General features: G+C 40.0%; 1 protein-coding gene across 1 annotated transcript in view; it reads left to right on the top strand.

The window, feature by feature from the left end:
• The window catches only part of ST6GAL2 (ST6 beta-galactoside alpha-2,6-sialyltransferase 2), a 219174-nt gene that overhangs the window by 183660 nt on the left and 19513 nt on the right, over positions 1–16001 (top strand). The window contains exon 6 of the mRNA XM_089681273.1: positions 4471–4645. Within this exon, the coding sequence (XP_089537399.1) occupies positions 4471–4645 (175 nt within the window). The remainder of the gene's footprint in view (positions 1–4470; positions 4646–16001) is intronic.

Raw genomic sequence — 16001 nt, 5'->3', positions numbered from 1 at the left:
CGCAGCAGATGCCCGAAATAGTGGGATCAGAGCTGAAGGCAATCGCAAGTGGTTCCATTGCCAAAGCAAATAGTAGTGGAGAAAGAGGGCATCCCTGTCTAGTACCTTGCTCTATAGACAGGGAAGCTGATTTGTATCCGCGAATGGAGACGTGAGCTGTAGGGTTAGAATATAGAGCATGTGTTAATGTCGTGAAACAAGGGCCAAACCCTAACCTACCCAACATCTGAAATAAGTAGTCCCAAGATAAACTGTCAAATGCTTTATGAATATCTAGTGATAACAATAAGACTTCCCTCTGTGAGGATTTGTCCCAATTGGATTGTACAGCTGACAGCAAGGCCAAAGTACGACGAATTTGGTCCGATGTTTGTCGACCACTGATGAATCCTGACTGATCATCATGAATATAAAGGGCCAAAAATTTGTGGAGGCGTGAAGCCAGGATTTTAGTAAGAATCTTTAGATCACAGTTAATTAAGGAGATAGGTCGATAATTAGAGACTATAGTAACATCCTTATGGGGTTAGGGAATAACATGGATTAATGTCTTGTTTTCGTCAGGAGGCACAAGTCCCCCATCCCGTAAATAATTAAACTAATGGGCCATATGTTGAGTCAGGATATCAGGGAAGACTTTATAATAGTTATGAGAAAGACCATCTGGTCCTGGGGATTTATGAGGGGCAAGAGTTTTCAAGGCACTCCGAATCTCCTCCCACGAGATAGGCTGTTCCGTCGACTCCCTATGGGCCTCCTGAAGGGAGGGAAGAGCAACAGAACTCAAAAAGGTGTTGGGAGACGAAGAAACATACCCCTGAGGTGAGCGATATAGGTCAGTGTAAAAAGAATGACATTTTTGGAGAATTTTACCGGGATCTTGAGATAAAAAGCCATTATTTAGTCTGAGTTTAGGGAGAGCCGTTTGGGAGTTTCTAGGGGTTAACTTGCGTGCCAATAAAGTGCCTGGTCTGTCCCTCCAAGTGAAGAATGTATGGTTAGACTATCGTAGCTGTTTGTCAGCAGTGGTAGTAAGGCATAGATTAAGTTCCAATCGGGCTTGATCAAGTTTAACCAGCAGATTCAGATTGGGATTCCGTTTATGCTGGGCAACCAGGTCAGTATATACTTAAGTTTTAGTGGAAAATAGGTCATTTCGGGCTTTTTTAAGTCGTGAGGAGAGTTGAATAATAAACCTCCTTACCGAGGCCTTATGGGCTGCTCAGTCAATAGCCTGGTTCGTATCCTCTGCTTTATTGAGTTCAAAGTATGTTTCTAGATGTGAGGAGATGTCCTGACAATATGAGGCGTTGCGCAAAATAGATTGCCCAAAATTAAGGCGCCAGTAATAAGCAGTCTTACCAAGAGTCCAGGATGAAAGTGTTATAGAAATCAGGTCGTGGTCAGACCAAGGCGTGGAAAGCATTTTATCTGTAAGCAGTCTGGGGAGTGAGAGTGTATGAAGGAATATATGGTCAATACGAGAATAATTATGAACCCTAGAATAATGGGAATAATCTTGAGAAGTTGGGTTAGCTTTTCTCCAAGCATCAACAAAGTCATAATGATACAGTATCTGGGCAAACTTATGGCTCTGTCTGGAAGGGGGCTGAAGCATGGCGGTTCGGGAACGACCCAAAATCTGATCCAATGCTAAATTAAGAGTCACCAGCCAAAATAACATTGCCTTCAACTTCCGAGGTCATGGAGCTCAATAAGGATTGAAAAAATTCCACCTGATTGGTATTTGGAGTGTAGTAAATTAAAAAGTGAGTAGGTGTCCTCCTAAATGGCCTTTCACCAGAAGATATCGCCCCTCCCTATCCCGGATAATTTTAGATTCGGCAAATGACAGACAGTGAGACAAGCAAAGAGCAACCCCCTGTTTTTTCTCTGTAGCATTAGCAAAATAACAGACAGGATAATCTTTATGTACATATCGTGGGGTGAATGAAGGGGGAAAATGTGTCTCCTGCAGGGCAACAATGTCCGCCCCAAAAGAGCGGTATGAATTAAAGGCCTATATACGTTTGGAGGGGGAATTAAGCCCCTGAACGTTGTGAGAAAGTAAACAGCTCTGCTGTTAGACTGTGGAGAAGACATAATCAGCAATTAAGGAACTATGTATGATGGGAACCATCCGCTCTCGGGGCATAAGAATGGTCCAAAGCATCCAGAAATACTGACGGCTGACCCTTGAAAAGGAAGAGAAAAGAAAAAGCAGAAGAATCCAAACAAAAAAAAGGAGTAAAAAGAGACATTCGGAATATAAAAATCCTCGTGTCGGGTAACCAATGGTAATATACATAATAACATAATCAATTCAAACAATATACCAGTAGTATCAGGGATATAGCCCTGTAAAGGAATGGATCTACCCAGAGAAAACAACTCAGGGGAGAGTCTTCCAATCAAGGAGGGCCCATAGACACTCCCCGGCACGAGCAAGAACAATAACCCATTAATAACATATCAAATAGCAATAGAGAAAAAATAACCGAGCCCTCTGATACTGTAGTCAGCTGACAGATCTGATGTAACCTTATGGTCCCCCACCAATCCTCTCACAGCACCCGAGCAGTGGTAGCCAATGTTCCCGAGGAACCACTGAGAAGCCATTACATGTCAAGAAATCACATAAGAAAACGCACAAAATGAAATGTTAACCTCAATAAGTTTTTCCGGGTGATTTCGGTGACTACGTCTTCCTAGAATTTGGAGCAGTCCACAATGGTGAAAGTGGCGGAGGCCCACCGATACCGAATAACCTTCTGCACTAAGTGGGAAAGTAGTGGCTTAAGAGATCGCCGTTTCTGGATAGTGGTCAGAGAGACATCTGCAAATATTTGTATCTTTTGTCCCGCAAATTCCAGAACTGGAGTCCTCCTACTATACTTCATAACCGCTTCCTTTACCTGAAAAAAGTGTAGCTTAACAATGATATCCCTAGGAGGCCCATCCTGTCTAGGGGGGATCAATGCTCTATGTATACGATCAATTTCTGTATGAAGATCATGGATATTGAGTAATGCAGACTGCATGAGGGTTTGTGTGCAGCTAGCGAGCTCTTTAACTGACTCAGGGAGCCCTCGAATGCGGAAATTGTAGCGCCTAGCCCGATTTTCCAAATCATCAATTTTAGAATAAGCTTCCTCCAAGCGATCTTTCAAGTCGATAATCATATTAGAGTTTTGGGATACACTATGGACTGTCGCATCAACTTTAGACTCGACACTGTCCAGGCGTTGGTCCAATTCCTGAAAATCTTGTTTAAGGTCAGCCGCCAATTTTGTGGTAGCTCTATCCAATTCACGTTGCAGTAAATCAGCGAACCAATCTATTAGGGTTGCATCACCTGAGTACTGTGGTGGATCCGGAAGGATTGCTGGTGAATGAGCAGGGCTGTCAGATTCAGGTTCTCGGCCGCTATTCTGGCTAAAAAAGATGGGGAAGAGGCAGGGAAGTCGCGGCCTAGTGAACAGGCTGAATCCTGGGACTCAGTGCAGGGCTGGAAGGTGACCCCCCCCCCCCCCGGTCACCTTCTCAACAATGCAAAAAATACTAACATACATGAAGACCGGCCGCCTGCGCATGTGCATTCAGGGACAGGTTTTTAATCAAGGTTTTTTATGTGTAGTGAGTTTCTGGTTGGGCCATGGAGAGTCACTCACCCCAGATGGTGGAGCTGCTGCTGTCTGGTCCCAGCCAGTAACGGGGATAGGGCCCGATTTCACCCTCTGTGAGAGAGGTGCTGACTTGTTGGAGGCAGAGGAGGCAGCAGGAAACGTGCACGCCAAGCCGGGCTCCATCTTGGATCCCCTGCTCCCCACAGGGATCAAGAACTGGGAGCCGCCGCGGCTCCTCCCTGTTGTCCACCCTGGCATTATTCCGGGGCCCCGGGGTCCGGTTTAGGTCTTGGGTGAGTCCTGGGAGCAGTGGGGGCTCGGTGCCCGTGTATGGGCCACTGTTAGTGCTGGGGGTGTGCGGAGCTAGTGCCGGGACATGAAGACCGGCCGCCTGCGCATGTGCATTCAGGGACAGGTTTTTAATCAAGGTTTTTTATGTGTAGTGAGTTTCTGGTTGGATTGCATTATGGGAATAGCTAATTGGTTTCCTGGACCCACAGAAGTAGCACATTTTCAGAGAAAATCCTTATTTTCCACTGCAGGTTCAAAACTTTATGGACATTTGTTTTTGTTCTCAACAGTGCAAAAAATACTAACATACATGTACAGTATATAGGTTGTAACTTACTTTACTATGTAATTTTGTTTTTTCTGACTTTCTTCTGCAGCCTCACCTCACTACTTTTATTGTAAAGTGCTGAGCAAACTGTTGGCGCTATATAAATCCTGTATAATACTAATCATTGCTGTCACTTTTAAACACTTTTGCATTATTTACTGGACAACTGGTCTGACCAGTATCTGTTATCAGCAGCTTATATATTTCTCTGCCTTTCTTCCATAGTGGTACCACAAACCTGACTACAATCTTTTCCCACCTTATGAGCAACATCGGAAGAAAAATCCTGACCAGCCATTTTATATTCTTCACCCAAAGTTCACATGGGAACTGTGGAAAATCATCCAAGAGAACAGCGAGGAGAAGATACAACCGAACCCTCCATCATCTGGTTTCATCGGTAGGTGTGTTTAGCATACTAATTAATTACAGCATGTACTTCAGTGATGACACATTGCAACCTTTACCTTTATATCCTCAAGTAGAATGCTTAATGGCCGCTATTGATCTGAAAATAATTAACCCACACGAAATTAAAGATTGCTACCACAAGTAAGTGGTGGAATATTTTGTTAGTGGGACAGGTCGGTTAAGTGTTGGCATCAATTAACATTCCACAAGGTTACAGTGCCCTAGGGTGTATTTGGAATTGAGTGTGTTCCACAGGGCAAGGAATATAAATTAGTATTAACACATTAGCCTAACCTAGTCATGAATCATAATTACGGTAATAAAAGAGAGCACATGGAAAGATTCGTTATACTTTTTACAGATTCTAAGAAATGTACACACCATTGTTATCTGCTTTTAAAGATGTTATAATAATACAATATTATTCTAATATATTTTGTTCCGCTCCATAACACACTTTGCTGCTCAGTTCATTATACTAAGATGAATTAAAGAAATTGGTTTATTTGCTTAAAGAGTAACTCCATTTTTGCTGAGCAGCAATCCCCCCCCCGCCCCTTCCTTATCCGCAGGTGATCAATGTACATTGCAAGGATTTGCAACAAACTTTGCTGCAGATTCCTACTTTTTTCTGCTCCGAAGAAATATCTGTTTGTTTTACCATATCCTTTGCAGATCTGCAAAATGATTCTGAAGGTCTGGTCCATTATAGCTCTTTTAGCTGGTTCACTCTCAGTATTCTCACTCTGAAACCCTTTAGATAATTAACTTTTGGGTTGTATCCCCCAAAATTTAAATCCCTTTTGCAGAGGGTGCCTAACATTTGGCTTGTATTTTAGTGCAGACATCTGAGAAAATCAGTGAACCAATCACACCAGCAAGAAATGTTTCTAGGGGCATTCTGTACACTAACAGTATACAGAATGCCTCCAGGTTGCAATATTGCATAGAGTGTTGCAGAAAATAACAGCGCCTACAGATTGAAAAGGAAATTTATTTTTTAATAACATTACATTACAACATGGCTTGTGTGCCAATTGTATATGCTATACTATTTTTTTCTATTTTTTTTCTTCACATAAGTGGAATTAACCTTTAACTTCTTAATTATGCCCTTTTTCAAACATTATTCAGGAGTGTTCAGGAAGCTATATAATTTAGATACATGACCTTTATTTCCCATGAAAGCAGCCAATTTTGCCAAACTTGACTTCATAATGACAGATTTTTTCATTATGCAGCACTTCTAGTTTCTCCATGTGGTACGGCTAGATGAAATTAGCTAAAAAAGTTCCTATCTAGAACTAGGTGTGTCCAGTGCTCCTAGCAGTAACACCCAGTCTCCTCTGATATGGCTTTGCTGACTAGCACTGGTGATTAATGGATGATGGCATGGCTTTGTTGAGAAACAAAGATTTTCATCACCAGGTATGCTGACATGGTGATTATATGGCTTTTTTCATAAACCAAGCCATGTAGTTCCAATGACTAAACACTATCATTATGGTTAGGATTACTGTTAGGGTTAGCAATTTCTGCAGCAAGAACTGGTCCAGGATAGTTGAAACGAGCTTCCTAAACCCTGCAAATCCATTTAAATACAATTGTCCCCTTCAATACACCCTAAAACCTACTTTAATTTTGCCTTTTCCATCAACTTCAAAACATTACGCTGATATGTCCCAGTTTTGGTCATAACTTTAGCAAAGTTAAAATTCAAGAATTTCTCATCCCTGTTTCTGGTACTCTGGGTAATGACAGTATAGTTGCTAACACCCAACTTCCTGAGCTTTTGTATTGCCTTTGCAGATAAAGTCCGTCAGCTGATGCATGACAGCACTCCATTTTATATATAGTTATTCTATATGGGCTTGGGTCTTGTTCATGTGGCATTTCAACTTAATGGCAATGTCACTATTTAGTCAAAGTGCAACAGCCTTTTTGTTGTTAAAATTACTAAAGATCCAGGGCTCAGCAGCTCCCTTCAACAATGTTAATGTTGGATACACTAAATATTACTTTAATTAGACACACGTGTAAATCTGTCTTTAAGTGGAACTTTAGTCAGAGAATTAAGTCCTGCTAGCTCACTTCATACTGTCCCTTTTTGCAGGTATAGCTATGTAAAACATTAACCACTTGACCTCCAGAGGATTTACCCCCCTTAATGACCAGGCCTCTTTTTGCTACTCGGCACTGTACTAATTCAACTGATAATTGCGCAGTCATGCAATGCTGCACCCAAAAAATGTTTACGTACTTTTTTTCACATAGAGCTTTCTTTCAGTGGTATTTGATCACCTGTGCGCTTTTTATTTTTCACGCTATAAACAAAAAAAGGCCAAAAATTTTGAAGAAAAACAATATTTTTTACTTTCAGCTATAAAAAATATATAGTAAACTCAAAGTTGGTTAGAAATTTAGGCCAAAATGTATTCTGCTACGTTTTTGGTAAAAAAAATCCCAATAAGTGCATATTAATTGCTTTGTGTGAATGTTATAGCGTCTACAAACTATGGTATAGATACTGCAATTTACGCCATTTTTTTGCTATACAGCGCTGCGCTAGTTTAACGGACAATTGCGCGGTCATGCAATACGGTACATAAATTAAATTTACATCCTTTTTTTTCCCACAAATTGAGCTTTCTTTTGGTGGTATTTGATCGCCTGTGCGGTTTTTATTTTTTGCGCTATAAAAAAAAAGGCTGACAATTTTGAGGAAAAAAAAACAATATTTTGGACTTTTTGCTATAAAACATGTCCAGTAAAAAAAATATAGAAATCAAATTTGGTCATAAATTTCTGCCAAAATGCATTCTGCGACATGTCTTTGCTAAAAAAAAAACCAATACGTGTAAATTAATTGGTTTACGTGAAAGTTATAGCGTTTACAAATGGTGGGAAAGTTACTGGGATTTTTAGGGTTTTTTTTATACTAATAATGGCGGCGATCAGCGACTTATGGCGGCGATCAGTGACTTATGGCGGGACTGCGGCGGACATTCTGACATTGGGGAGTACTGACTTGGGGTCACTGACATCCCCAGTGACACCAATGCAGTGATCAGTGCAAAAAAAAAAACACTGACACTGTACTAATGGCACTGGGGAGGAAGGGGTTAAGTTTATTTTTCAGGGAAAGGGTTAACTGTGTGAGGGGAGTGTTTTACTAGGGGGCGGGGGTGTGTACTGCAGGGAACACTGCTGATCGGGAGAGAGCAACTCTTCTGTCCCGATCAGAGTGTCCTGGAGCTGTCAGGGAACTGACAGAAAGCACAGCTACTGCAACTGTGCTCTCTGTCAGCGATTGCCGCGGATCGCTGGGACATAGCCGGTAACGACCGGCTGTGTCCCGGCGACTGACATCCGCAGCTGTGATCGGCAGGACAGGTAGAGCAGCGGCGCGCCTCGCGCTCGCCCCCTACCTGTTTACAAAACGCATGTTTTAAAACATGCTTTTGCCCAGCCGTGCCGCCCTGCCGCCGTATTTGTACAGTGGCTGGGCGGCATGTGGTTAAAGTGGTTGTAAAGACTGAAGGTTTTTTTACCTTCATGCATTCTTTGCATGAAGGTAAAAAACCTGTGTGCAGCAGCTCCCCCAGCCCCCTCAATACTTACCTGAGCTACATCCCTATCCAGCGATTTGCACGACAGCCACGGCTGTCCCAGGTCTCTGTCTCCTCATTGGCTAAGATAGCAAGTGGGAGCCATTACCTATACTGTCTAAAATACAGTAATACTGTGTCTCAACCTGCTTTGCACATGCTCAGTTGCTCTCTATTTTTAGGCGCAAATTCGTAGCAGTAAACAGGAACAATGTTGGAGGCAGTTTACAGCACACACTAATTTTGGTAGCATAATTATTAATGTGGAATGTATATTCCTTGCTAAAGAACTATTTTTTGTCAAGTTGCTATGGGTAAAGTTCTGCTTTAAGTTCTATATAGTCTTCTCCAAAAAAAAAAAAAAATAAATTTGTTAACTTTGTTATGACAGTGTGTTGAAAGATCTAATAGACATAAGTTGCACTCCATTCTCAGGCTGACTGCGTGTGCTTGTAACTGGACCAGCCAGGAGTACCCAAGGCCCAACGGTACATGTCTCACTCCTGAACTGCTAGCTAATTTTTCAGTAATATTTTATGGTCCACTGAACAACGACATCCCAGCAGACACAGTCATGCCCTGACATGCCCTAAAGCAGGGCTTTGTTGTAAAGGGTCAATTTGTAAATTTAAAGTCCTTAAACACACTTCATATAACATTCACATGAAAACTATGGAATAAAAAGTAAAACCTGTCAATGTACTGTTAAAAAAAGCAGTGCTAAAAACACTTGTCTAGCATGATTGTTTCTGTATATTGTCAATTCTGAATGTTAAATTGTGCATTCTATTAAATTCAAAGTGAAGTTGTATTCAGCTAATTTTCACTATACTGTACCTACGTTTGGGATACCATTTAGTGCCATATGTGCTACAGCCATTAAATTTGGTCTAAAGGCAGGGCATTTTATGCCTTAATGCATTCCTTGCATTAAGATAAAAAATGTCCTATTGGTTATATCACCCCCTCACTTCCATACATACTCACCTGAGTCTGATCTCGATCCAGCGCTGTGCCAAAGTGCAGCAGCACTGCTCTCTCTTCCTTTCATCACAAGAGCCGTTGGCTCCTGCTGCTGTTGATCAGCTCCTGTGAGACTCTAGCAAGGGGTGGGGCTGAACTGTGCTGTTTGTCTATAGATTCACACAGCCCAGCTCAAAAGCAAGCTCACAGGTTGGCCTCCATAGGGAGTACCTTCCTATGGTGGCTCACCAAGAAGAAGAGTCTACAGCACTGGCGGAGGACCCGAGAAGAGGTTCGGGGCCACTCTGTGCATTACCATTGCACAGAGTAGGTATGTATAACATGTTTATTATTTTAGTTAAGAAAAAAAAGAAAAGCTTTACAATCACCTTAAAGATCTTTGAAGAATTTACAGACACTTCAGATGCTCAAGGATTTTTGTAAAATTTTATTTTGACAAGAACAAGCCAAATTACGCAGTTTTGTGACACGTTATGGTAAACATAGGGAGTCGTGTAAGTAGTCCTAAACTAGTGTGTAAACATGTTTGATTTTTAAAGCCGGATGTGGCTTCACCCAATGTTCTTTTTGAGAGTTATTCATTGCATATTGTTCAATTGATGAAACTTGGAATTTTTCTGATTAGAAATTCTTAAAACAAATCTATCAGGATAGAAATATGCGATCTTCGGGAGGTTGACGTTTTCATCCTTCCCTTCACTACTATATGAGTTAGTTGCCTGGAAAAATCAAGTGCATATTAAGTATTTTGACATGCACATTTAAAAACAAGTCAGTTCTGGCAGCTCTTATATTTCTGCCATGACAGGTTCCCTTTTCAGCACATGTGTACACATTTTAAGTACCAGCACAGAAAGAACTTTACATCAGGAACATATCAAATGTAATTCAGAGAAATTCAACTAATATATTTTTCTCCAGTACTGCTTTCTTCAAATTTTTGTAGGGTAGGAAAGGTTTAGACACTCTGTCAGGTTTTTATTGCTATTTTTTTCCACATTGGGAGATTCACCAATCTATTTGTACTGGTGGTCACTGTTGCCTAGACAGAAATGGAGGAGAAATCCTAAAGGCTTTGAGTTGTTATAAGAACATGAGGTTAGGGAATTCTCCAATGGGGACGCTTGTTCCTGTGAAAGCCAGCTCTCTAAGATGAAAATTTAATTCCCTTGGTAGATATTTCCTCTGATTTCCAGTTGCATTTTAAACATAGGAAGTGAAAGTACATCTCCCGAAAGGGACACAGCAAAAAATAAACTGACAGATTTTAAACTATCCTCACTCTATGCACAATTTAAAAAAAAGTAAATAAAAATTTGGTTATACATACATTTTTAAGTCAGATTTGCATCTTTGCCCTTTTTTCTTAATATAAACAGCTGGTATACACAAATATGATCTTGATCTTCATCCTGTTTTAGCAAACAGGATGAAGGATCTGTTGGCAGATTGGATACATATTGATCAAGTAGGATTTGCTGTGCAATAACCTAAACAAATGTTTCTAAAATCTGCAATTGCATTGTTAAGGCCCTGAGTACTTCTTTGTATATGAAAAACCTGCAAAACATACACTGTATGCTGTGAGTTCTGATTGGTTGTTAGTAATTACTGCTGTTGATTACTGGACTTGTTTCCATTGCAATACATTACCAGCACTTTGAGAACTCAATCCGTTTATGTGGTAATAGATCACAAGACTGTCTTAAGACTCTTCCTGAGTGCCAGCACAGGCAGTTTTCTGTGATACCTGTACCCTTTGTTGTTTGCAGGTTTCATTTTTCTGTAGTGGGACTTGTGAGCCTTAACATGGTTGTAAAGGTTCAAGGTTTTTGTTACCTTCATACATTCTATGCATGAAGGTAAAAAATGTTCTGTGTGCAGCAGCCCTCCTAATACTTACCCCATCACCATCCAGCAATGTAACGAGAGCCTCTGCTCTCCAGTGACTCTCCATTGGCTCCCAATGCTGTCAGTCACAGCCAGTGAGCCAATGAGTAGAGAGAGAGGAGAGGAATGACTGAGCTGCTGCTCTGTGTGTGAATGGATACACAGAGCAGCGGCTCGGGAGTAAGCCTGCTTGGGTGTCTCTGGGGGAACTTGGCAGCAGGGAAGGGCCAGTAGCACCATTGGGGGACCAGAGGAAAGGAGGTTCGGGGCTGCTCTGTGCAAAACCACTACACAGAGCAGGTAAATATGACATGTTTTTTTTATTTTTTTCTTAAATTGCCTTTAATATTACTTTAAATGGAGCCTGTGGTCAGGTTATGTACATTCAAGTGTTTACATCTTGTCAGCAAGCAGTAAATGAATTTTAAAACATACTTTAGCTGCTCTCAAATGCAGAGTGTGTAAAGCAATTCACCCTCAATGTTCACAGCAAAAGCACTGGATTTGTTCATTCTTTCTTCTGAAAGGGAAGAGCTGAGCTGCTGACTAGCTTGGACAGCTTCAGGGCTTCTCCTGTGATCCTGGAAGATTAATTACTCCACAGTGCCTGCAGCTACACGGGTTTGAGAGGGCTTGTTTTAAACTCATTTACTGTTATGTAAATGTTAATTTTAATATTATGTAAATTATGTAAATATTTGAATGTCCATATCCTCGTCACAGCTTAACTTTATATTTAAAAACAATAAGCGGGTTAGCCCTTACAAAACTAGCATTGTAGTTATTTTGGTTTTACGTAATTCCTGTCAAAGTCCTTAACAAACTGCAACACTTATGTTTTCTGTTCCAGGTATGAATGTTTTTAATAAATCTATAAGAAAGTGTCTGTGTACCAGTATTTCTGGTCTGAAGATTTACTATAAAATGCTTTACATAGCCGCAAAAGCTGAGATTCTAGTTTGCAACCCATGCAGATTTGTCATTCTTCATATTTGCTATGTTTGTGCAGGTTTATTTATATTTAATACATGAACAGGACAGATTACCTTTGCATGAATCACTGTTAAAACAGTGTGTTGTTATAGAGAATTTTTTGCGTGAAAATCCTGTGACATGTTAGTTCTGGGGATAAGGTTAGCCTATGTAAAAAAGTTAATCATTAGGTTGTACTTAAGGTCAGGGTTTTAAGGTTGGATTAAAGTTAAACAGGGGTTAAGGTTAACTGTTAGGATTAGGTTAACGTTTAAGATACATTTATAGTGCTAGGCTAGAAATAATTTTTATGGATCAAATGTTAAGATCCAAGGTTTGGGTTTTTGGCTTGCATTAGGGGCTAAGGTTAAGTGTTAAGGGTGGGTTTAGTGGGAATTGGGAAAATTGACTTTAAGAGTTAATTTTGTTTAAAAGTTAGAGGGGGGAAATAGTTTTAGATTTAGGGTAATTGTTAGTAATAGATGACACCTGAAGATCATGGGTGTTTATTCTTAAATCCACATATTCATAAGAAATGAAAGCCCCAGATAAAATGTCCAACTCTGCTTTGCCCAAGGAAAGATTAAAAGAAAGTAGGCTCTTAACAAACAATTTCTAAAGGTAGATCACTTTGGTTGACAAAATGAACATTTCAAAATATAAAAGCAATATTTTTTTTGTAATTGCAGTTGCTTAAATTTGGTGCAGAAGGACAGTGAGAAGAAATAACTGTAGTGAGCTTACTTAATGAGGTAAAGCAAAGTGCAGTTACTGTGCGTTAAAAGATAAATATTTTTGAAAGAGTTGGTGACTCGTTTTTATTCATGTCTGTGTCCCAGTTGAAGAGATTTCCTTTGCCTTCATGTCCTGGCAACAGGTGGTTATTGGTTAACCACCTCCCCACTTCTGACATCATTGCTTACTACTAGTGAAATCTGTGAATGATCACAGATGTCACATGGTACAAGGCTATTCACAACAGCCTTGTACCATGTGACAAGCTGTGACCAATCACAGCTCACACAGTATTTCTCAATGGCTGCAAGAATGCAGCCAGAGAGAAGGAGGAATGATTGCTTTTACAGCCTTTATGGGTGTAAAAGCAATCAGTGTAAAATAAAATAAAAAAATCTTCATCACCCCCCACAAGGAGTACAGTGTCACCATGGTGACACTGTACTACTAGGGTGACAGTTTGTAAAAAAAAAAGAAACATTAATAATATAAAAAATAAAAATGTAAAATAAAATTAAAAAAAATATATAATTTTTGGTTATAAACTAATTTGGGTTATTTTTTTTTTTACTAAAAAGATAACTGAATAAATTGTGGCTAAGATTTATGATGAAATATTATTTATTTGCAAAATGTTATAAGAAAAACACTTTTTTTCAAAATGTTTGGACTTTTTCATTTATATAGCAAAAAAGATAAAAATCCCAGTGGTGAATAAATACCATCAAAATAAAGCTTTATCTGTCTCAAACAAATGCTAAAAAATTCATATGGGTACAGTGTTGCATGACCACGCAATTGTCATTCAAAGTGTCATAGTGCTGAAAGCTGAAAATTGGCCTGGACAGGAAGGGGGTAAAAGTGTCTGGACTTGAAGTGGTTAAAGAGGAGCTCCAGTCATTTTTGTGTTTATTAAAAGTCAGCAGCTACAAAAACTGTAGCTGCTGACTTTTAATAAACACACACTCACCTGGCCCAGGGTCCAGCGATGTGCTCACCCACGCTGTCCCTTCCCCCCCCTCTTCTCTCTCTGATGTCGGCATCTCAACTGCGGGAACCAAGCTGTAACAGCTTACAGCTTCACAGCTGGGTGCCCACTGCGCATGCACAAGTCGTGCTACGCATCCTGATTGGCCCGGCAGTTTTTTGGGACCTGTGAAATGTCTCAGAAGACTGTGGGAGGAAAACTGAGATGGAAGTGGGAGTGGGTACCTGTCAAAACCAGATATTCGCTCCCCCGTCCCCCCCAAATATGGCAGTGGAGGGGGGGGGGGGAGGGGCAAACAAGTGGAGCTTGCACTTTTGGGTGGAACTCCACTTTAAGGAATTAAGCGAACATCTCTCCAAATAGAAAACAGATAGCATTGAAAACACTTAGGCATCTGATTATAAAGGTTTTTACACATTATCCCAATTTAATCCAGTTAGAAAAATTGCTAAATCTTGGGTGAACGTTGTAGGAAAACATAATAGACCCCTTTGAGTAATTTGGGAAAGCTTAAAACTCCTGTAAGGTTTTTATTCCTCTCTATTTCCATTGGGAGATATTTGCTTGCTTCCTGTCTTGATAAAAGGTGGTCACTGGAAAAGGAAATAGGGGAAACCTGATAGTGGCAACATGCTTTAACTCTTCCCCACTCCCCCCAAAAATAAATTAAAACATTTTCTCCATCCTTTCCTTCCAGGAAAAGTCTATAGGAATCTTGATCCCAGGTATAAACTGAAGCCAGAGTGAGGTTTTACTTTGTTGTGCTGAAAGTTTCTTTTCAAGGAAAGAATACAACAAAGATTGACATCACTTAACTTTTTCATTGTATAACACTTTTATCTCTATCCCTGGCAATCAAGCATCATAAATAAAACACAGATTACCATAAAATGTCTTCATTTCTTTCACATTATGTACTAAATATTGTTTTGTATTGCATATTAGAATATACATACTGTATGTGATTACAGCCTGCGAATATTGTAATTTATTTTTATTGGTTTGTTTGTGTTTATGATTTGTTTTTATTTAATTATTATTATTTATTTATTGTTTTTGTTATGTGTTATTATTTGTTTTTATTTTTTATTATTTATTTGTGTTTATTGGTAGAGCTTCTCAAATTGTGGTACTTGTAGCTCAATAGGTATTTGACAGGTTCAGGAGTATTTCTGTCTTTTAAAGTACACTAAAAGTAATAGGGCAAAATTACAGCAAATTCCTATGTAGAACTGTGCTACTGTCTTTTTAAAGGTAAATTTGTCTTTATTAAGTTTTACAACAGAATATACAGAAAAGAAAAAAAGACTAGCGATTACATGCACATATGGACAATCATCAGGCTCAAACAAGAGATGAGCCAAAGAGATAACAGTAATCAGTGAATTTCACCAGCCAAATTAGAGAAACATTGATAAGTAACATGTATACAACCGAGACATATACCTTAAGGATCTATCCCATAAGAAGGCATAAAGAGCATCAATGTATGTCCAAGTAGAGTTCACCATATAAAACAAGGCAAAGAAAAAAGATAAAGGGAGAGAGATGAAAAGAAATAAGCACAGGAAGAGAGGAGAGATAGAAGGGAGAGTTGGGACAAACAAGGGGCAGAGCCAGAATGGCACAACTCTGAAGAGGCCCAAGGTGGGCATCCCAATCATACAAATCGAAAGCAAGTGCACTGATACGAGACAGACAACCGTGGGTCCACCAGACCAAACGGACGAGGTATAGGGAGGCACAGTAGGTGCACACAAGTCACGATGGGTCGAGGAGGAGGAAAAATGGAGCCAGACCGACCATAATAACTTATGTTTTTCATAGGTATCTCTTCCATTCGCATGATATCATCAAGCGCAGAAACCCTTAGCGGGGGGGGGGGGTGGCTGTTTTCCAGAAAAGAGGTGTCAATTGATGAGCCACAGACTGGAAGAAATGTAATAAACATTTCTTCTGTGCCACCAACAAGCCTGGTAAACTGGAGAGACGAGCACTCTCCGGCGAAGGAGTCAAGGACTCACCATAGATTTTATTATAGACTTCAAAAACTTGGTACCAAAAGGGTCGAATTTTATCACAATCCCACCAAATAAGGAACTGAGTACCCACAGCCGTATTACAACGCCAACAAAGATTGGACGTAGATGGAAATATCTTGTGAAGGG

Source organism: Staurois parvus, unplaced genomic scaffold (genome assembly GCF_062004578.1).
Source record: "Staurois parvus isolate SC_StPar_1 unplaced genomic scaffold, SC_StPar_1.0 ptg000262l, whole genome shotgun sequence".
In the NCBI taxonomy this organism is placed as follows: domain Eukaryota; kingdom Metazoa; phylum Chordata; class Amphibia; order Anura; family Ranidae; genus Staurois; species Staurois parvus.
This window is presented reverse-complemented; position numbering and strand designations above follow the sequence as displayed.